A 23,225-nucleotide genomic window follows, 5' to 3' on the forward strand; every position below is an offset into this window, starting at 1 on the left:
CCAGATGGGAAGCCTGCAAGCCAGGGAGCTGAGGGCAACAGCACTCTTTTCACCTGTGCTTCCCAACCACTATCTTCCAATAATTTATCCATTTCTCTTTTTTAAAGCCTTCTAAGTTGATGGCCAACACTGCCTATTGCGGGTGTGAATTATGCTTAGTGGTGTGAAGAAGTACAATTTCACTTTTATGTCTTTCACTTTCTCCTTTGTTATCATTGCCTTTCTCTCTCAGTATTCCATTATTATTTCTCTTAGTATTCTTTCTTACTGTGTTTGGGTCAAGGATGTCAAGGAAATAAACAACTATCTGCTTTTTAGAAGACATCTGAAGGCAACCCTGTTTAGGGATGTTTTTAATGTTTGATGTTTTATTGTGGTTTTTAATATCCTGTTGGGAGCCGCCCAGAGTGGCTGGAGAGGCCTGGCCAGATGGGCAGGGTATAAGTAATAAATGATGATGATCATCATCATCATCATAATCTTCCTTGTGTGAGATACAAAGAAGGGAAGATCTCCCAGGGTAAGAGACTGGGATGCTCCCAGGTGAGAGCTGGGAGGGTACATCTTTTTCTGTATGGGACAAAAGTTAAGGTACCCTTGTGAGATAGAATATTTTATTCTTTTACGTATCTCTTGGCTTCTTTTTTCCTTTCTATTATTCTACATGTGGGTTAGCTTGTCTTGTATTGCATTATGGAGAAAATTTAATAATACTTTTTTTAAAAAAAATACTCTCTCACAAAATGTGCATGTACCGGGATAGCTCAGTTGGTAGAGCATGAGACTCATAATCTCAGGGTTGTGGGTTCAAGCCCAACGTTGGGCAAAAACGATTCCTGCATTGCAGGGGGTTGGACTGGATGATCCTCGTGGTCCCTTCCAATTCGACAGTTCTATGATTCTATGAATGTAGAGCTGCACAGAAAGATGCTTCTGTTTTGGCCTTTAGTGATGCAGGTCATCCCAGGTTCAGCCCCCAGTATCTCTTGGTAGCAAAAGACCCCTGCTTGAAATCCTTGAGAGCCAACGTCATTCATTGTAAATAAACAGCACGGTTAGGTGACCTGATTTGGTATCAGCAGTTTTCTGTCTTCCTTATCTGCACTGGTAGTAAGTACAGAGCCAGTAGCTGGTAGCTACTCCAGATTTTGTTTCTTATCAGACGAGGGGGTGTTCTTGTAAATGTGGCGGAAGATTCATTCATTTGTTCGTTGCAAAAATACCCCAGCCTTTTCTGTTTTTTCCCTGAATGGCGCCTGCAGCCTCATTTTTCTAACAAATACACCCACACCATCCACCTTAAATGCGCTGTTATGCCGTCCAAGTTGCTGCAACACAATTTGGACTCCCACCTTTTTCCTGCATTTGGTGCCTTTTCCAAATCTGATACCAGATTTCCCTTTCTTTGCTGTTGAGAGCTTTTTCCTCTCTTTTTTTTTTAAATCATGTCTGCGTGGTGTTTTGTTTTCCCAGTTTGTGGCTATGACTGTTAAATTCTGTGTTGTATGAGCTCGCCATCTGTGTGTTGGGTTGATTGATCCACCTTCTCCCTCAACGTCTGATAGCTGAGAAGTCTCACTCAGTGGTTATGTCACAGATTTCCCTTTTCGCTTTAGCAGGAAGGCACTCAAAACAAACGGTGAAAGGATATGTGTGTGTCTTTCTATAAGGAAGTGTACAGAGGCAGCTGCATCATGAAATGGGGCAAAATGGCTGCCTTGGGTATTAGGTGTTGGGGTGCTGTTAAAGAAAGGGTGGGGAATCCTTTTCAACCTGAGGGCCACAGTTTCACAGGAGCAAGCTTCTGGGGGCCACATCCCTAAGGTAGGTGGGGCCAGAGGCAAAAGGGGTGGAGCCATAGGTGTGACTTACCTTTGTGTAGTAGGCTACATTCCAGCCATGCAAAAGCCAAAGCTACACACACACACACACACATCTCCATCCAGGAAACCAAACGCCATTCTTAAAACCCATTCTGAAAACTCTTTTTCTTTCTTGTTTTGTTTTATTTAATTTACTAGCAGCCATTCACCTGGTGTTGCTTGGGAAATCTAAGCCCTCTTCCACCAAATCAGTGCTGTTTTGAAATCTGTGGTTGAAATCAGTGCGTTTTTGAAAGGTTCAGTCCGCCATATTGATTCAAAATGGCTTCCAATTGTATCCAAAAGCCTGCTCCTTGTTCTGAGGAACCAATTTGGTTGCGATATCTTGAGAGATGTACAAATGCATAGCAGACAACTGATCAAAATCTATATTATAGTATATTATAATAATTTGTCTTTTTCCTCCTGTATTCCAGGTGAAAACTGTCCCCCCAGAGCACTTCACAACAATTAAAGCAAGCTCTCAATGCCACTGGCAGATGCTATGTAATGTGCATAAATGAAAATAAGACACAGGCTTACAAACTATTTAAAAAAAAAATAAAAAAAAAAATTCCCAGACAAAGGGGAGGAAAAAGGAGCCATGCTGTGCTGTGTCTCACTCCTGTTTCTTGCCATCTCCCATAGCTGGAGTTTGCCAGGCACTGGTGTTTCCTGCTAAACGCCCGTCTGTCCCAGATTGTGCCATGGACTCCATGTTTGAAGATGACATCAGCATCCTTACCCAAGATGCTTTGGTCCAGGATGATGACTGGCTGGACAGCCCCAATACCGACCTCTCCAGCGAGATGTGTTCTGCCTCTCATTTTGCTCTCATCACGGCCTACGATGACATCAAGAACCGCCTGACAGGGCTGGAGCGGGAGAATGCCAGCCTCAAGCGGAAGCTGAAGATGTATGAGATTAAGGTGAGTGGTGGTTTGTAGATGCCTTTACTCCTGTTTGGTTTCCTGGTGATCTGTTAATGGTTTGATGGGTCAAACCCAGTAGGTAGCACAAGTGGCTGATATTTTAAATAAATAAATTAGATTACATTAGCCTTCTCTGCTCCCAGTCCTTTATAATTTTCCAGAGAACTGCTGCTCTTGATGCTCAAAATGGGAGAACTAAGGGGGAGCAGGGCCTTTTGAATAGCAGCCCCCAAACTACAGAATACCCTGCCAAAGGAAGTCTGGTCTTTGCTCAACTTCATGTTTAAATATGTTTGATGGGCATTTTGTTTGAAACTGATGATCAAGGACTTCGAGACTGCTATCCAGTAAACATGTACCCGGGAGCAAGTCCCACTGAAGTCTTACATCTGAGTAGGCATGTAAAGGTTTCCCACTGCTAAAAAAAAAATGAGTAACACCTTTATGGCTGGTTTTGATAGTTATTGTACATCACCTACTTGTTTTTATCAGTCTTCTCTTCAAGGCACCAGTGTGGCACAGTGGTTAGAGTGTTGGATTACAGCCAGAGAGATCTGAGTTCAAATCCCTCCCTTGGTCATGAAACTTCTTGAGTTGACCTTGCATCAGTCATGCCCACAGCCAAATCTTATCTCACAGGGTAGTTGTGAAGATGCTTTTTTTAAAGGTGTTGTTTTTAATTTGGTATCTAGATTCATTTATTTTAGTAGTGCTGTTGTTCCTTATGTTTTTACTGTTGTACATTGCTGGGGGGGGGAGGTAATTGCAGAAAGGCAGCATAAAAATATTAAAACAAATTTAACATTGGAGGGGGTGAAGGCCATGCATGCTGCTTCTAATTCATTGGAGGAAAGGTGGGATAGGAATAGAATAAATAAATAAAATTAACACATCCTGTTATGAGAACCAGTGTGGTGTAGGGGTTAGTATGTCAGGCTTGAACCTGGGAGACCAGGGTTCAAATCCCCACTCAGCCATGAAGCTGAGTATGAGAATGGGATAATATTGTGTGTGTTTATATATAGATATATATTGAATCAATTGCTGGTTTTATATTTTAAATTTTGCTATTGCGCCTGAGGTTTGGGCTGTGGCCCATGAAATGTTGTGCCACTACACGTCACTTTGTCTTTAACACTAACCTGTGTTATATAAAACCTATCCAGTCATACTTTGGTTTTCAAACAGCCTAGTTCTCAAACGTTTTTGCTCCCGAACGATAAAAAAATCGGAAGTTTTCGAACGTTCTTTTGGAAGCCGAATGTCTGACAGGGCTTCCGTGGCTTCCGATTGGCTGCAGGAGCTTCCTGCAGCCAATCAGAAGCTGCGCTTTGATTTTCCAATGTTTGGTAAGTTGAACGGACTTCCGGAACGGATTCTGTTTGACTTCCAAGGTTCGGCTGTACTTTAAATGCTTCATACTGCTTTATTATTGTTCCTCACTTTGCCTGCTTTCCCCAGTATTTCTGCAATGTGCATATTCTTTTTTTTTTTAAGAGAGTAAATGCTTGGTGTTTTTCTCCTTGTGCTCCTGGCCTGCAGTTCCCCCTGATTAGCGAGTTTGGAGAGGAGCGCATCTTCCCAGCCTACGACTCCAAGGAGGCCTCTCTTCTGAAAAGCGAGAAAGCCAACCTCCAGCAGCAGCTGAATCAATTCCAGCGTGAGGTGAGCAGGGCTTCCCGACATGCTTGGAAAGGAGCTTTTAAAGAGCGAAAGTACTCGACTTCGCGATCTTGGCTCGTGGCTTTTTGTGCTATTGTCTGTAATAGGTAAGGCGTTTCCATGTGCTGCTCTGGTTTGCCAGAAGTGGCTTAGTCATGCTGGCCACATGCCCCGGAAGCTGTACGCCGGCTCCCTCGGCCAGTAAAGTGAGATGAGCACTGCAACCCCAGAGTTGTCCGCGACTGGACCTAACGGTCAGGGGTACCTTTACCTTTACCTTTACCTTTACAGGACAATTGCCTTGTGGATCGCGGCACATTGCTCAATAACATGCGCCTGCAAATTTAGTTATTAAATTGCTTTTGCCAGCTTGGTACCCCAACAAAATCACAGGCAAGGGCACAGTACTATATTAAGAGCCGCAGAAAATACTGAAAGGCATACAGCAGTGACAACAATGTATTTATAAGAAGAGGCAACGTTTTATTTCAAGTGTACATTTCAACAGGGTTTACAGAGATCCATAATAGCACATGAATCTTATTAAAGAATGCTCTAAGCAGCTGGCAAATATCATTACACTTGGAAAGTGTACATCTCACCAAGGCTTACAAAAACCATATTATTATTATTATTATTATTATTATTATATTATTATTATTATTATTATTATTGATAACGCTCTATGCAGCTGATGACAGGCTTCCAGATAGCATCCTGTTTGAGAAAATCTTTTCCAGATGATAACACCTGAAGTTCTCACAAATGGGAAGACTTCAGGAATGGCTGTCTCTCCAAAGAAGTTACTTTATTCCAAGAGGATAATACCAATGCAAGGATCCAAAATTTTGGGCAGGGTTTTTTCTTTTTTCTTTTTTGGTGTTTGACAGTTTGCTACCCCTGCCCATTCAGCAGCAGTAGTGGCCAGGGAACCCCCCCTCCCCAAATAATCTTACTTTCATAAACATGGTGGTGCAAAGTGTGCCAGCTTTGGTCACTGGCTAGATGCAGAGGAGCGCCCACATAGCAACCCCTGACGGCACGCACCCCCCACACCATGGAGGCGGGGCATCCAAGTGGGCGGGGCATGCCACCCGAGCAAATGCATACCTCCCGGAAGGGAAGCAGTTTGCATGCGCCAGCCCAACGCTGTTGGAAAAAGCATTGTGGGATGCACCGCCCGGAATGTGCCCAGGACTAGGGACGGAAACCTGCAGGCCAGCTCACGCCAGCCACTCCCCTCCTGGTTGTCCCTTCCAGGTGCCCTACTGGCGGTGTGCCCCACACTAATTTTTCCGGCAGTGCTGGGCCTGATCGTGGCCAGGAGGGATGCAGTGGCCGGGGTGCCCTGCAGGCTGGCATGCACCATGTCTGTGGTGTACCCAGTGCTGTTTTTTTGGGACAGCGCTGGGCCCGCTGGAGGGTGCCCTGCAGCCCGTGGCACCCCGCCCCCCCTTGCCCTTCCCTGCACTGCAGAGGAGTGGTGGGAGACACCAGCTAGGAAAACCCCCAGGGGAAGAAGACTCAGAGCCAGGGGATTGGTGGTGGGACGACAGTGATTGGTCAGAGGGAGCATATTGGGAGGAGGAGGTGGTGTTGGAAGCTGAAGGGGCAACAGGGTTTAGTGAGCAGGAAGAAGCTGGGGCAGAGAGCAGACCAGGTTCAGAGGCAGGAGAGGAGGGGAGCCAGGAGACAGAACTGAAGCGGACTGCTGAAGAATTGAGGGAGTCTCCCTCTCCTGCTGTGACCAGCTCCCCTCTCCAGAACATGCAGAGAAGTGAAAGGAGCAGAGCAGAGCAGTGGGGGGTTGTGCTACTTGGGAAAGACCCCAGAGGCGACGAGCCTTAGAGTGTGGTGGGAAGGCAGAGACCTTTCAGTCCTCACAACTGCCTTCTTGGAGCAAGACGTACTGGGAAGAGCTTCTGGGATCACTAGGCCTGTACTGTTTTGGTTTCTGGAATAAAGAGTTTCCACTAAGCTTCGCAGAGGAGGAGTTTGCTGGAGTTCACACTACATATTTCCCTATTTATGGGGGGAGTGGACACACTTTGCCCAATGCACCTCTTTAATTCCACTGCAGTTTTGTCGCAAAGGGGAGGCAGAGAACACACTTTACTGTTTCAACTCCCAGAAATTCCATAGCACAGAACAGGTCCTAGCAGCAAAGGACAGGCAGGAAGATAGGGTTTCACATGTCTCAAAGCACACCTTCAAACTAGGTGAGGCTGGCCTGGTTTGCACGATCAGGTCCCTGCTTAATAAGCCACAATATGCATGAGCTCCGTGCATGGAGATTCTCTGCAGCAGCTTTCCTCCACCCCCACCCCCCCTTTGCATGAGAGACCGAGCAAACCAGGACCCAGCTGTTAGCCATAGTTTCCCATTATGTGCAAACTCAGAAACTATGGCTTGCAAACTACAAATTACCTGCCATTTTACAGGCTCACAGAATGGGTTAATTTTTGGATCCTGGCTTGTTCAGCCACTCACACGAAGGACGGGGCAAAGTGGCTGAAAAGGGATTGCTTGCAGCTGCACACAGCTCATTCATATTTGATGGACGCTCCTCAAATGACACATGTACCTGGCTCTAAATTCAGTGTGGCTTATTGCCCCCCCCCGACTCGTGCTTCAGGTGGGCTGCCTGCTTTGCTTTGTTTTCAACTACCTACACAGTTATCAGCACAGCTGTTGGTTTGGCACCCACCGCCTCCCATCCATAGCCATTAAAAAAAAAACTTCAATCTACTCTGAGAAAGGCTGTGTGAGCATGTGGCTTTATGATTGACACAAGGGCCAGCCTATCAGCTCTGTGCATTGCAGCCTTGCTCTCGGAAAGTTCGTTTCACGATTGATTCCTGGGGCTGGCAGGCCAGGTCTGTGCAGATCCGATCCGAGCCAGGTTGCCCCGTGAGCTTAATCTGGGCGGAAGATGGTAATGAATATCTAAAAAGGCAACGAGCGTGCTGTCGTCTTGTCTGCACCCTTAGCGATCAGGCAGTTCCAGGATCAGATGTTGCTTGCTGCTGCTGCTGAGCCATGATTTCCGCCTTTTCTCTTCCCCTCCACCCCCCGCCCACCAGCTGCAGAAAAGCAAGGAGAGGGAAGAACAGCTGGGTGAGATGATCCAAGCCTATGAGAAGCTGTGTGTGGAGAAGACTGACCTTGAGTCGGAGCTGGGGCAGATGGTGGGTTTCATTTAGCATTCTGGCCAGATGCAAGGCATGCTGTAAGCCTCCTTTGCATGTACCTGTTTGCATGACGTGTCTGTAAAATGAGATGGGGCTCTTGTTTTGTAGCTGTCCTGGCTTGCAGCACAGCTTTGCTGCTGCACACTTCTGTTTTGAAACGAAGATTTGGAGAATCCGCAAAATGTCCAACACAGCGAGTTCAGTTTCTGACCAGAAGGAACTTTTTCTCATTTCGCCTGTTCCGGCATCAGGTGGCAGGTTTCTTGGGCAGTAAGAAAGGCTTTTGCATTGTCTGATTTATGATAAGTTTTTTAATTTGTGTTTTCCCTCCCCCCCATAAAACAATCTGCCATGATTCTTAGGAGTGGAGTGTGTAGAAGACTGAAAAATATCATAAAAATGTTGACTTTGGGTCACATTAATCACCCATTTGGGCTTGCCTCTGATGCTCCACTTATAGTCAGCCAGAGGTTGCTGGGAAGTTCTAGGAGAGGCATGGTCTTTTGACAGGAATGATCAGGGAATTTAGGAAGATAAGTTGCCTACCACTAAACCACTGAGCCTCTTGGGCTTGTCGATTGGAAGGTCGGCGGTTCAAATCCCTGCGACGGAGTGAGCTCCTGTTGCTCTGTCCCAGCTCCTGCCGACCTAGCAGTTCGAAAGCATGCCAGTGCAAGTAGATAAATAGGTACCGCTGTGGTGAGAAGGTAAACAGCGTTTCCGTGTGCTCTGGCTTCTGTCACTGTGTCCCATTAACACCAGAAGCGACCTTAAGTTATGCTGGCTACATGACCGGAAAGCTGTCTGTGGACAAATGCCAGCTCCTTCGACCTGAAAGCGAGATGAGCACCGCAACCCCATAGTCGCCTTTGACTGGACTTAACCATCCAGGGGTCCTTTACCTTTTACATACACTGGCAGTGGTGCTGCAGGGTACCAGATCAGGAGTCTCTTTCAGCTCTACTTGGAGAAGCTGGGTGCTGAACCTGCGACCTTCTGCCTGCAAGGCAGATGCTCTGCCACCGAGCTACAGGCCTTGCAGTAGATTTGTCCTGAAAGAAGCATATACCGTATTTTTCCATGTATAAGACATAAAGAATAATGTCCAAAATTAGGGGGCATCTTATACAAGGATAGTGCCGAGGGTGGATTGGTGATTGGTTGTTGCCCCCAAATAGGGGACGTCTTATACATGGGGGCGTCTTATAGACAGAAAAATACGGTAAGTTTCTAAATCAGATTTTCAGCTTCTGCAAGTAAGTCCTTATGCAGTGCTCGAGCTTCTGGCTATTGTTGCTTCCAAGCACAAAACCCCCAAACACCTAATTTCCTTAGTCTCACGGCAATTTGTGATTTGTTGAAGTGCTCCTGCAAAGGACATAACATTTTCCCTTCCTGGTCACGATCATCTAACTTCTGGAAGCTGACTAGTAGGTGAGGTAGCCATCCCGTGTTATTTGTCCTATTGTGTATTGATCAAGGCAAACTGCTCTGGATAAGGAAGTCCAATCAATGTTTGCCATTCTTGGCTAATAGCCAGGAAGGTGTCTCGTTAAAAGGCTCTGCTACAGTGGTAAAGGTGAGAAGACAAAAGAGCAGAATAGGGAGGGGAAATTGAATCTTGGCTTTTTAAAGTGAGCAAGAGAAGGAAGAATAGGAAAAATGAGGTTTGAGAACTAGAGTCATGGTAAAACAAAAAGGTGAATCTCATTTAACAGCATAAATGGAGAAGAAAAGAGAGGCAAGCAGGTAGAATAGGGGGTTTCTTTCCCGCTTTGATCTGATCAGCTAACACTGTGGGAGTAGCCAGTTAGTTGTTTCAGGGTGCCAAAAGGAAGGAGAAGCTGATGGCGATCAAAGCAGAATTGGGTGTGAAGATTTCAGAGCCAGGGGGATGGGGAAATTGGCCTTAAAAATCAGGAGCTGTCTAATCTTTTTCATCAGTTGGCTTAGTGGCAGCTCATTGTCAAGACTTCCGCACACCAAAGTTAAAGACGCCTTCTTCTTCTTCTTGTCGTCTTTGTCTTCTTCTTTTTCTCTTTCTCTGTTCCGGCCTTGTTCCTCTACAGAGAGCTCTGGTTGAGACACATCTGAATCGGATACGAAGCTTAGAGCAGCAGTTGAGGCAGAGAGATGGCAGCTCGTTCCAGAATCTCAACTCTCAGCTGCAAAATCAAGAAGTCCAGTATCTGTCGCTTCATGGCAGCCATGGTGATTTTTTTTTTTTTAATAGTAATTCTAGTCTGGCAATTCCCCATCCCTTGTAGTCACCTCTGTACTCTTCCCAGTTCTGAAATTTGACAGGACGTTTGTGTACTTATTGCCTGAATTGGGAGGGAGGGTTGCAACTTCAACTCTGAAGGAAGGCTGATGATGTGGTGTGTATACTTAATAAGATCTTGGACTTGGGATGTTTCGGACTCCGATTTCACCTCAGCCGTGAATTGACCAGCTTGCTTTAGGCTGAATTTTGTTCTCTCGGCCGCAGCTGCTTTAATATCAAAATGGGTAATAAAAGCCATAGTTAAGGTCACAGGGTTTTATTTTCAGGGTAGGCTTATAAATTTCATTGTCAGAACTGAACCACTCAACTGCAGCTTGTCTCAGAGTTACTAAGGCCTGAGAGTCTTCCAGAAGTACAACTCCTATTGGCACCAGCCACCATAATCAGTGGTCAAAGATGATGGAGTTGTAGTCCCAAGGACATTGTGATGTTGGCTACCCCTGGTTTAATTGAACAGTCAGTTTGATTCATCAGTTCAGCAACGGTTTAAATTGAATAAACGGGTGCCCCCAAGTAATGAGGCAGCCAGTTAACAATTTGTCAAACCTTCAGATAGGAAGCATCATCTTAAAAGAGGGGTTCCTTTTCTCCCTTTGGTGTGGATGGAAATGTTCTTGCTACGATTTTGCTCGTCTATGACTATCAGGCCTTAGACAAAAAGAGGCCGGCCGCAGTTGTGGGGGGGGGGAGTCTAGTTCAAGAGAACCAGAGGCAGTTAACATGGTGAAGCCAAGCTAGTGGTTAAGTTCTGGATGGAGGGCAGACCTGGTCCAATGCGTTGCTCACAACTGAGGTTCTAGTTACAGGTAGGTAGCCATGTTGGTCTGCCATAGTCGAAACAAATAAAAAAATTCCTTCCAGTAGCACCTTAGAGACCAACTAAGTTTGTTATTGGTATGAGCTTTCGTGTGCATGCACACTTCTTCAGATACTTCAGATACTTCTTCAGGTATCTGAAGAAGTGTGGCAAAATGCACACGAAAGCTCATACCAATAACAAACTTAGTTGGTCTCTAAGGTGTTACTGGAAGTAATTTTTTTTATTATTTTGGCTCACACCGAGGAGCAGGCTTGGATGTGAGGGCTTGATGTGGCCTGGTTTGTCTTCATTGACCTCTGAAGTCAGCTGATCACAGGGTGCCCTTAACTACAGAGGCCCAAATGCTCTTGTTAATTGAGGCTTGCGAGGCCCTGTTGCTTTGATATTTTTAGGAGGCTAGTAAAATCCTGGTTGTTTAAAAAAGGCCTTTAGCTGAATTTATTTTTAAAGTATTTTAATTTTTTAGACTGCTGCCCCAAGGTATTGTGAATTATTTATTATGGCAGTGTGGTGACCTTTTTATTTTTTGGTTTGTTAGCTGCCTGGGTTCCTTTGTAAGTAGGCAGGATATAAAATTGTCCAAATAAATGATCGGGACGTTGGCCCCTTAACACATCGCATCGTCTAAAAACGGCATAAGTGCACTTTTTTTGTCTCATGGTGACTGTTTTTACTCCTATGCAAATTGACCCAGGTTTAATTGATTATTTTATATTCCTTGGCTTAGCTAAGAGTCTTAATAAGAATACAAGGATTCATACTGTAAAGAATAGTCATGTACATGCCTACCTGGAAGTAAATCCCATTGAACTTGCTTTGAGTAGTCATACACAGGGTTTTGCTTTCAAAACAATATACGTCAAGTGTATTTGAACACTTAAAATGTGCTTTATAAATGCTAAGTGTCAGTATTAATAAATATTCAAGAAAGGTGGGCTACCATGAAGGTGGATGGGGAATCGTGTGAGCCAGTGACTGTTATGCACACGTTCCCCTCCTGGATCAGGAGCTAGGATTGTCCGTTTGTAGGTGTAAACACACAATAAAACTGGATCCCCACTGATTAACTATTTCTAATCAAGGAAACTGTCTGGATGAATTGCAGACTGCACTAGCTAGTCCCAGAGTGTCCTGCGGTACATTTCCAGGGGTCTGGAAAAAAGCCAATGCATTTACACCCAGAGGCAAGAACCTAATTAATCAGGCCGGCATAATCTAGTTTGTCGATCTTCTCTCTCTCTCTCTCTGTGTGTGTGTAAATGTGGATTTATTTGTTTTGAGGCACGGGCTTTGTTTCCACCCAGTAGATGGCACTGTGATTCTTGTTTTCCCCCTTTCCCCCTACATGCAATAGGGTCCATTTTCAAAAGGTTGCAGAGCAAACTTTAGACCCCAAGTATTCTCAAGATAAACTTTATTCTTTTCTTTTTTTTCCTTAAGCAGAGCTTTAAAATGAGTTTCCCATGGTGGGCCAAGGTTGTATGGTAGTTATTTTTTGGGTGTGTGTGAAAAATTAACAACAATTTAGCAAAAAAGAGAAGAAAAATGCAGGAAGGAGAAAGAAGTGTAAGACGAAGAAACACCCACCAGCAGATACAATAACCATCAGCACATCAACATTTAAGTTGATATAAGCCATCCAAACTCCTGGAATATTAGCATGTATCTATTATTATGATGTATTATTTATCACATTTATTTTCCACCTTTTTCTCCAAGGAGTTCAAGGTCACATACATGGTTTTTCACCTCCTCAGTTAATCCTCACAACAACCCTGTGAGGTAGGTTAGGCTGAGAAGCATAGAATCATAGAGTTGGAAGAGACCACAAGGGCCATCCAGTCCAACCCCCCCAAGCATGAAACACCATCAAAGCATTCCTGACAGAATAGAATAGCAGGGACTAGCTACCAGCATTACCCAGTGAGCTTCATGGCCAAGTGCCTGTTTTTTTATGGGAGATGTTTTTCAAGAATATGATGCCACAGAACATTTTAACACGTGTCAATTTTTTTTTTTTAATGTTGCTCAAGTCTTTTTGCAACTCCAGCTGTGAGGAATTGTCAACGAAATGGCTGCTTGTGGCAGCTAAGTTTGACACTTCACAGCCATGTGGAAATATCACTCACCTACAGTAAGCTTAGACTTCTTGGCATTAAGGTGGTGGTGGTGGGGATTTTATAGCCATTGCCGAACAGTTTAAACACCAAATTCGTTTTTTCCAAGGGACGGTCAAAGCCAGACTCATTTTTCTCAGCATGGCACAGCTTTATTTTTTAAAAAAATACAAATAAATAGTCTGTGCAAGACCACCCCAATCCCAGAATATGCATTTGGAGCAATGTCTTTAAAAGAATGAACAGGCCAGTGTCCATAACTGGAAATGAGCTCATTTTTCCTCATTGTAACAATATTGGGCAAGGATAACACGATGATTTTACCTGTATATCCTGCTACTAAAATTAATTACGACGCTGCAGCTTTCATTTAAGGTTTGTTTATTCATTTGCGCCATTTGTTTGCTGCCCAACGTCTCTGAGTGTCCTAAAATAAAGTCAAAAAGGGGAAAAAACAAATTAAATAAAAATAAAAGCTACGTAAATATAACAAAGACAAACCTCACTGCAACCCCTAAAGTTAAAATGCAGATATAATAATAATAATAATAATAATAATAATAATAATAATTTTATACCTTGCGCATCTGGCTGGGTTTCCCCAGCCACTCTGGGCAGCTCCCAACAGAATAATAATAATAATAATAATAATAATAATAATAATAAAATAATGCAACAACATCAAACATTAAAATGTCCCTAATAGGGCTGCCTTCAGATGTCTTCTAAAAGTCAGAAAGTTGTTTATTTCCTTGACATCTGATGGGAGGGCGTTGCACAGGCAGGCGCCACTACCGAGAAGGCCCTCTGCCTGGTTCCCTGTAACCTCTCTTCTCGCAGTGAGGGAACCGCCAGAAGGACCTCAGAGCTGGAGCTCCTGTCTGGGCTGAACAATGAGGGTGAGACACTCCTTCAGGTATACTCGGTGTACAGGTGATCTAAGTTCTTTAAAAGCCCCAGCTGAACAGAAAAGTCTCCCCTTGACCCTAACAAGCACAAAGATGGCACTAAGAGGGCCTTTCATGAACACAGCTCCATAACTGGGGTACCACTCCTAAAAAAGCAGTCGCCCACTTCTGTTCATTTGATGTGGCCACTCAGCTGGGCTTCTGAAGAGGCAGGTACGAGAGAGTATCAGGGTGCACACACTATAATAGCATTTACTTACTACTTGCATTGAGAAATTTCCAAACGGCAGTAGCTTCACCCTAGAAGCCTGCCCACCCCTCTGCTACACTTTCCCCGTTAACTTATTTCCTCCCATGTCACCCACCCAACCCTTGCCTGCCTCTCGTGTTTCCTAGTACTGGATTGCTCAATGAACTGGCAGAGCCCCAGGGCCTCGAACAGGTGGAGGGGCTGGAGGTGCAGAGGCTGGAAGTGGAGCTGGAGGAGACGAGGCAGGAAGTCCAGAATTCGCAGCACCGGGAAGAGCAGCTGAAGGCCGAGTGCGAGAGGCTGCAGGCGGAGGTGAAGCAGCTGCAAGAGACGCGGGCTCAGGTAAATTTAAAACTGGTTGGGAGAATGCAATGCGGTGGGGATATAAAGGCTGCAAATTCTGGAATGGTCTCCACAGCTCCAGAGCTGCTTACTACCTGGGAGACTGTGGCAAACTAAGGAACGAAACGTATTTTGAAGTATACAAGGTGTGACCGTAAAGTTCGGTGAACAGTCCCAGAAATCGGACAGCGAGAAATATTCGAACATATAATCGGCATCGGATACCCACGAAATGCTCACAGTTGTGTGCGGAGATGAAGCTGTAACTCGAAAGACAGTGTGTGAGTGGTTTAAGCGTTTCCGTGAAGGGCAGCAAACCATCGAAGATGACCTTGGTCTGGCAGACCGCCAATGAGCAGAATGGCAGCAAATGTTGACAGAGTTCGTGAGTTATTGATGTGGGATCAGAGAGCCAGTGTGGTGTAGTGGTTAAGAACGGTAGACTCGTAATCTGGTGAACCGGGTTCGCGTCTCCGCTCCTCCACATGCAGCTGCTGGGTGACTTTGAGCTAGTCACACTTCTTTGAAGTCTCTCAGCCTCACTCACCTCACAGAGTGTTTGTTGTGGGGGAGGAGGGGAAAGGAGAATGTTAGCCGCTTTGAGACTCCTTCGGGTAGTGATAAAGCGGGATATCAAATCCAAACTCTTCTTCTTGTCCGTCTGAATGATGGCAGAAGAATTGCATGTTCCGCGTTAAATGGTTACTGAGTTACTGAGTTGTCCCACCCTCCATATTCTCCCGATCTGGCCCCACCGATTTCTTTCTTTTTCCCAAAACTGAAATCTGCACCGAAAGGGCACAGATTTTCCAACATTTCACACGTCCAAGCTGCTGTGACGAGGAACTGAAACCATACAAAAGAGGACTTCTTGAGAAGTTTCCATCAGTTCTACGAACATTGTCAATGGTGCATTGTATCAGAGGTGGGCTACTTTGAAGGCCTGTAAGGCATGTATGTTTGAATATTTCTCGCTGTCTGATTTCTGTGACCACTCACCGAACTTTCTGGTCATACCTTGTAATTCCTGAGGTGAGGTTGATAGCGCACCTAGCTTTTAAGAAACGGACAGTCTACGGGAGCATGTATACTACAGGCCTAGGCTTGTGTACAGACCATATGTTTAAAGCATGTTTCCCTCCCCTCCTCAATGACTCCTGGGAACTGAAGTATATTAAGGCATGGTCGCTCTGAGCAATGGTCGCTCTGAGGGATCAACTACGTTCCTGGGGTTCTTTAGGGAGAAATGTGCTTTAAATGTGTGATCTGTACAGTTTCTAAACATCTTTTGGATTGAACTTGGGTGTTTGGGGCTCCTGGAAAATCTCGGTGGCATTGTGAGGGGTGAAATCTCTGTGGGAAATTTTCAAGGCCTTGTAGGACCACAGATTCCAAGGTGCTGTGGGAACGTTGAGACCAGATGACTTGGTTTAAGTCCTAGCACAGGTGTGGTTTTGTCATGGGCTGTGAGACTTGTGACATCGGAAGCTTACCTTTCAGTTAATATGCAGCTATCTTGTGATAAAGATCAGTTCACAGCAACATAGTATATGGTGTATATTTTAATATATTGCTGAGAATGCAGGGTTTGGGTTTCAAGATGAAAACAGTTGCCCTGACTACAAAACACAATGAGCTATATAGTAATAAGATAGACTTTCATTTTACAGAGTCCAGAAATACAGATCAGTGACAGTTTTATATTGCTACTCACGCAGATACGTGTGCCAACATGAAAGCAGGATGTTGTTAAATTTAATAAAAATTATTGCTGTTGCTAAAATAATATGGTTTCTGGATTGACTGCACAGTTCTCATTCGAGACAAGTGGACTGGTAAAAGTACAGCTGCTTCCGTTTAGTAGGCTTTGCTATTTTCTCAAGAACTGATGCATAGTATGTCTATTTGAGATATCTGCAAGTGAATGTATGGTGGGAGATGATACACTGCAGTGTTGCTGGACTACAACTCCCAGCGTCCCTGACCCATAGCTGTGCTGGTTGGGGCTGATGGGATTTGGAGTTCAACTACATCTGGAGAGCCACAAGCTACCTTTCTGTGGTTTGCTGTGACAAGAACAAGACAGATTGTTGAGAAAGCGAGATGAAACCAACACTGTATGTAATATGAGGGGATCAGAGAGTATGGATTCAGAAAGCCCATAGCTTCACCCTGGCCAAGGACAAATTTAGATTAGAAAAATCTGAAGAAGATTACTGACAGTTAAATTATGCAGTAACCTAGGGTTTCCCAAACTGGGGTAGCCAGCCATTTTCGGACTACAATTCCCATTAGCCCTGACCACCAAGTGAAGGATGATGGGAGTTGTAGTCCAAAACAACTATAGACCCAAGTTTGTGAAACCCTGGGCTACTGCATGATTTAACTGTCAGTAAACCCTTTCAGTGCATCCTGGCTCATGTAGGTTGAAAACCCACAGTCTAGCTCTGCTTGCTTTTATACACTTCCTATAGTGCAATTTTTTTATCGCCATCTAAGCCAGTTTTGTCTTTGCATTATTATTGTGAGATGCTTTTTGGGGCCTTATGATGAACAGAACAGGCCAGATTAAGATGACTTTTAACAAATAAATACAGTTTGCCTAATATATTCCAGTTGCAGAATGCATCTCCCAATCAAGGGGCTCCTCTGTTCGGATTATTATTATGGAAGTTCTTTCTAGTAGCACCTTAGAGACCAACTGAGTTTGTTCCTGGTATGAGCTTTCGTATTATGGAAGTGTGAGGTTCATAGCTGTCAGCTTTTCTCTTTTCTTGCGAGGAATCCTATTTGGAATAAGGGAATTTCTCTGTAAAAAAAGGGAAAAGTTGACAGCTACGGTGAGGTTGCGCTTGCTTCTTTCTACTCTCCCGCCCTATTATAACAGGGCTTGTCTTAATGTTTCCTAGGACCTTGCAACGAGTCAGTCGGAGAGGGACATGGCATGGGTGAAGAAAGTTGGAGATGACCAGTAAGTGTCAATTCATATCAATGGGTGTTTTAAGTTTGGTGGGGTTGAATTCCTTGGGCCCCCTCCAGACAGCTATTCTGTTGCAGCTGTATGCTGCAGCAACACACTGGTCACAATAATAGTGCATTCGCGGTGAATTTGTTTTGCTTTGTGAGTTGTTCTGTGACGCTTTCCCAGTGAGGCCTTGGGACCTTGGGAGCCAATACCTGACCCGGCTAACCTTTCTTGAACCTGCTCATCAACAGTTAGCACCTGGAAAGCAAACTGAGCAGCCACAAAGCTGGTCATAGTCCTTCCCACTATGGAGAGATGTATGAATTTCAATTGAAATGGCAGTAATGATTGCTAAATGCGCTTCTATGCGTATAAATTAGCACAACCACTAAAAAACCTTGGTTACGTACAATAAGAATAGGAATAATTATTATTGGCCAAATACATTTTCCAACATACTTGGAATTTGTTTCGGCTACATTGCAATGTAAACATACAGACACTGTTCTCTCACAATACAAAGAAGCAAAGGAACCCCACCCATAATTTACCTCCCCTTCAGCTATACAACTACGAATTTAACAATTTAATGGCACAAAGGAAAAAACTATTCTTGTGCCTGGCCGATTTTGTATATGAAGTCCTGTAGCGACGTCCAGATGGAAGTAATTCAAGCAGATGATGACCGGGATGTAAAGGATCTGTTACAATTCTCTGCTCTCCTCCTAACTCGGGTACCATAAATTGTCTCTATTGTTACAATGGTAACACAAACCACAAACAAACCTAACCTGCTGAGTATCATAAATAGTATCTTATTTTATGTCATTATCGAACGGGGTATGAAATTCAACTAAATGCTAAACAGGATTACAATATAAAATATATACAGGTCTGCTTCACATGTGTAGAAAGAGGCCCAAAATAATCAATGCATGGAGGAGTGATAATATTCCTAAAGTTCAGTAATGTTCCATCCATAGGAATACTAGACATGAGCAAAATACGTGGGATATAATAGTTCCATGAGATGATACAAGAAGGAACAAGGATTTCTGGAATATATTCTCCCTGTTTCACCCTTCGGCTTCTTCAGCAGTATGGAATCTAAATAATACAAAATAATGCAAAGCCGTAATCTTACACATATTGCATGAAACAATCTTAGAAACGCAATATACCCAAATAAATTATACATACCATTCCTTCTTGTATCATACATACCATTGCTTCTTGTATCATCTCATGGAACTATTACATCCCATTTAGTTGAATTTCATACCCTGTTCGATGGTAATGACATCAAATAAGATACTATATTTATGATACTCAGCAGGTTACGTTTGTTGTGGTTTGTGCTATAAATTAGCACATGCAATTATAACGCAAAACTATGTCGTCTTTTTGGCAGTCTGTTTTGTTTTAGTGGTAGTATGTGTAAGTGACCGCCCTACTTGCCCCTCGCCACAAGAGAGCTTTTCAATAAGAAGCCAGCTGTGTGCTTATGTGTGCAAATATATGTTTCTAATATTGTATATTAGAAATATTGTATATTGGTCCTCACCTTGCACTCAGCTCTCCCTTGTGGCTCCTAGAAGCTGTCAGCATGTCACAGAAGCCAGCCCAGGAAACAGCTTTGACTGACTGGCTAAACCAGGTGAGGGTAGCCAATGGGTTTCAAGCCCTTGCTTGGTGAGTTAGTGGCTTCCCCTGCATGAAAATACATTGAGCGGATGAGATCAATAGTGGGTCCAGTGGTCTGGAAGGTGGTTTCTGCACTTGCTGTAGAGGGAAGTGAGGGGCAGATGGGGCTCATCAAACTGGGAAGGTAGCCTCTAAACCTCCACTGCCTTGTAGGATATCTTTGGGAGCAAAAAGGCTAAGTAAAGCCTACAGAAATCCAGATTGGAGTCCCTAAGCTGTTGGATGGCATCTTGTACGCCTCCTTCCAGCAACTCCTGCAGCCAAGCAGGTGCCAAACGTATTGCTCTGCTTTCCTTTGGGCAGATCAGTGAGGCCGAGAGGGGAGTCTTTTGTCTGGGCAGCCCAGGACTTCCATATGCACTTGTGCCCAGGGCGGTCACTTTGGTGCTGCTAACGCAGTGGCGCGACTTCACCCCCAGAGGTGCACTCCATTGTCTCTCAAGCCAGATGGATGCCAACAACAAGACAGTACTGTATATAAAATCATAAGGATGTCATCATGCTGCAGTTCACTTGGCCACAGGCAGGTGGCACTGTGAACTATAGTTTGACAAGCTGCTGGGCCATCCAGAGGAGGGGGAGAGATCCAAAGGATGGGGTGTGGGCAGGTGAGTGGCCCAGGTGGGCCAATGGGAGGTATAGTGAGGTCTGAGGGTTGTTGTTGTTTTGGCAACGTATAAAGGGAGAGGAAGGGTGTTGGCAAGCAGTGGCGCAACCCCAAGTATGTATATATTTAGAATCCGCCCCCCTATCTTTCTGCCTTGACAGTAAGCCTCCAAGGTGGCTGAGAATAAATTCATACATAATAAGATTTTTGTGTATGGCAGTGGTCCCAGGTGGGCTGGTTATGGGGGGGGGGGAGGGAATGAGGATGTAAAATGACCGCTCTCCAGGCCATAGCCTCTGGATTTAATGGTCTGACAGGGGGAGGCTCTCTTTATATGGTGATGTGCCTTACTATGCTTGGTGCAAAAGATGGGAAACCCTTCCTGCTGTATTGAGGGCCTTCCTTCTGAGGGTCCAGCTCCGAGGGCCTTCTCACTGTGAGAAGTGAGGTTACAGGAAACCAGGCAGAGGGCCTTCTCGGTGGTGGCGCCTGCCTGTGGAAGCCCTCCCATCAGATATCAAGGAAATAAACCACTATCTGCTTTTTAGAAGACATCTGAAAGCAGCCCTGTATAGGGAAGTTTTTAATGTTCAATGTTTTATCATGTTTTTAATATTCTGTTGGGAGCCGTCCAGAGTGGCTGGGAAACCCAGCCAGATGGGCGGGATATAAATAATAAATTTTTATTATCCCTCTCCTCTGTTGAATGGGGCACTGGGCATCAGTGGTGAGAGTGTGCTGGAGACAGAACACGTGGTAATGTTGCATGGGCTAACACAGGGCAATCCCTCTATAAATCTGGACAAGTTGCAATACTGTTGGAAATAATGCCCCCCCCCGCACCCCCTGGCATTAGATGCTCCCTTTTGTGATCTAGAGAACCATGCAAAATGGAAACCCATAGAGGGCAGAAGAGCCTGTGTTTTTTTAATGAAGTACAGTATAATTTTAGCAGCTCCCATGGCAAACGTTTTGGTGGTGGAAGAGGTTTGGGAGATGTGAGGGTTTTGGCTTTTGCTTTCTTGAAAAACAAAAACAAAAATATCTGCCATTTCGATTTGCATGTTCTTTTTAATTAATTGAGGTTTGAGGAAGGAGGAGGGGAGAGGGGTTGCAGAAAGGGGGTGTGAAGTGTGAATTAAAAATGTGTCAAAGGGAGCCGATGTTTCACCTACCTCCGCTCTTTATTTGTGCTGAGTGAGAAAAGAGGCCTCTGAGCGATAGATCTGTTTGAACTCTGCAAGGAGGCACAGAGTAGAAAGGGGACGGATGGTTCTGAATGAACAGTAAGTGTATGCTTCCACTGATCACCTCTCTGTAAAACAAGAGCTGCTTAGTCATCGTCCTGACTCAGCTGAAATTCAGCCAAGGCTATTGTTTGGTGGCTAAGAATCATTTTTTATTCTCCCCTCTTCCGGTCATTTCCCTTTACTGGGTCTCGCAGCAGCAGGTTGTGGTTCATCTCCCTCCTAAGGTTCCCTTGGTGTGTTAGCATTTGACATCCAGGAGCATTAATGGGCTGCTAACGCTGTTTTTGAGCTTGCCGGTTCAAATTCGTGACTCTGTCCCCCTCACATAGCAGCAGCTCAAGAGCATATCCAGGTAGCTTTTACCTCAACCCCCCCCTGCAAATCGCTAAGAAGATGTGCCTTGAGAGAGGAGGTTGGGGGTCCACCTTGTCAGTGCACTTCTTCTCTCTCCCTCTCCCCAGAAAAGGAACCAAGTCTAAAGAGATGTGGCAAGAACCAGAGTGACAGCTTTGTTTGCTGCAGAGTAGTAATGAGGGTGGCATTATTATAATGATGTGAGAGGGCAAGGACTCAGGGGACCTTGTGTGTGTGTGTGTGGTGTGTGTGTGTGTGAGAGAGAGAGAGAGAGAGAGAGATATTGGGAAGGCCCAGGGCTGGTGTAGGTTTGATGAGGCCCACCTACTGAAGGTAACGGGGCCCTTTATATGTCCAGCTGTCCTTTGTCAACAACAAATTGCCACTGGTTTTTTTTGTGTTGAATATGGCTAATGGTAATTTATGGACCTAAAGCCATTTGCCACTGGTTGCTGTATTTTTTATCTTTTTTGAAAATGTACTTCCAGTTTTTTTTTCCTTTAATTTTTTGGGGGTGCCCAAGAGAGTGGGGGGCCCTAATCTATATAGCTTGTTTAGCTTATACGTAAATCCGCAATAGGAACATAGTGAAAAAGGACCGAAGGGGCAAGGAGGAAGAAGAGGGAGCAAGGGAAAGGGATGGTGTTGGGAAGACACTGGCGCCCTCTGTTCATACTGGCCCTCCTACCTTGCCTGCGTCAAATTCCACGTCTAATAAATGTAAGAAAGTGCATATAATTAGCTGGTTGTTTTGGGTAAGTGCTGCCTTTGTATCTTTGGAATCCACTCCCACAAGAGGTAGTGATGCCCGTCAGCTTTAAAAAGAGGATTAGACAAATTCCTGGGGAATAAGGCTGTGTCAATGGCTACTCTGTCAATGGCCACGCTCCGCCTCCGTGTTCAGAGGCGGGATGCCTGTGAATGCCAGTCGCCGGGGATTACAGTGAGGAGAGTCCCGTTGTGCGAGTCCTGGCTTGCATTCTTCCCATAGGCATCTGTTTGGCCACTGTAGGAATACGATGGTGGACCAGATGGGCCTTTGGCCTGATCCTGCAGCTATTCTTATGTTCTTAATTAGGATTTTCTGTTTGCGGGGGAGGGTGCCAGGAAAAAGGCACAAATGAAGCTGAAGAACAATTTGTCACCCAGTGCACTGCTGAAAAAGATTTGAACAGGGGACTTCCACACACGGCACGCACTGTTAACACCTTGGTTTTATATACGACCATTGGTGCCTGTATAAAACCTCTCTATCGTTGCATTGGTCTCTTTCTCCCTCCCCAGCCCCAGTTTATTGTTGAATTCACCAGTGACTAACAGTAAAGCTGGGGAAATTCTCACCGCTTTTTGGTATCATATAAGCTCATCTGCCGTTTCCTCCCACCCTGCAGTATCTTAATTCGTTTAAACCGTTCCAGAATAGGCAGTGAATTCTCAGATGTTTGGTGCTTTGCTAGAATAATTTTGAGGCAACTACCAGAACCTTCTTCAAAACGATGGGCCCTTCTAATTAAACCCGAGGCTTAAGAAGTCTTAAAACTTTGCCTCACTGCAAACTGCTGTTCTGGTTTTGCAAGATGTCGTTTCTTCCATTACTGATGCTGTTTTGTAAGGCACCTGAATGAAATCTCAGTTCTTTCCAAACTCTTGGTTTAGCTTGTGAAGGAAAACAGAGAGAGATCAGCAGGCAAGTGCATACTGATAAATCTGTATATGCCCCATTTCACCGTGAAAGATGCTACTTTTCAGGGAAGAGGTGCTTTGACTGACAGATATCTCAGAGACATGGCAAGTGCACAGACCAAACAATGCTTGCCCACTTCCCCTTTCCCCTGTGCATTTACTATAGTTGCATCCAAATATAGAAGAAGCTGAGCAGAACATTTGTTCGAGGACTTCAGTATTTCCCCCTGTTCTTTCTTTTGTGCCACTGGCGAGCACCTGAAACCGCACCGCAGATCAGTTGCAATTAATTTT

General features: G+C 44.7%; 1 protein-coding gene across 1 annotated transcript in view; it reads left to right on the forward strand.

The window, feature by feature from the left end:
* The first annotated feature begins 2,516 nt into the window (after window positions 1-2,516).
* The window catches only part of TBKBP1 (TBK1 binding protein 1), a 40,867-nt gene continuing 20,158 nt past the window's right edge, over window positions 2,517-23,225 (forward strand). The window contains 7 exon segments of the mRNA XM_033169443.1: window positions 2,517-2,791; window positions 4,337-4,459; window positions 7,540-7,644; window positions 9,717-9,858; window positions 14,173-14,202; window positions 14,205-14,368; window positions 17,278-17,339. Coding sequence (XP_033025334.1) covers window positions 2,570-2,791; window positions 4,337-4,459; window positions 7,540-7,644; window positions 9,717-9,858; window positions 14,173-14,202; window positions 14,205-14,368; window positions 17,278-17,339 — 848 coding nt within the window. The 5' untranslated portion in view covers window positions 2,517-2,569.

Source organism: Lacerta agilis, chromosome 14 (assembly GCF_009819535.1).
Source record: "Lacerta agilis isolate rLacAgi1 chromosome 14, rLacAgi1.pri, whole genome shotgun sequence".
Lineage (NCBI taxonomy): Eukaryota > Metazoa > Chordata > Lepidosauria > Squamata > Lacertidae > Lacerta > Lacerta agilis.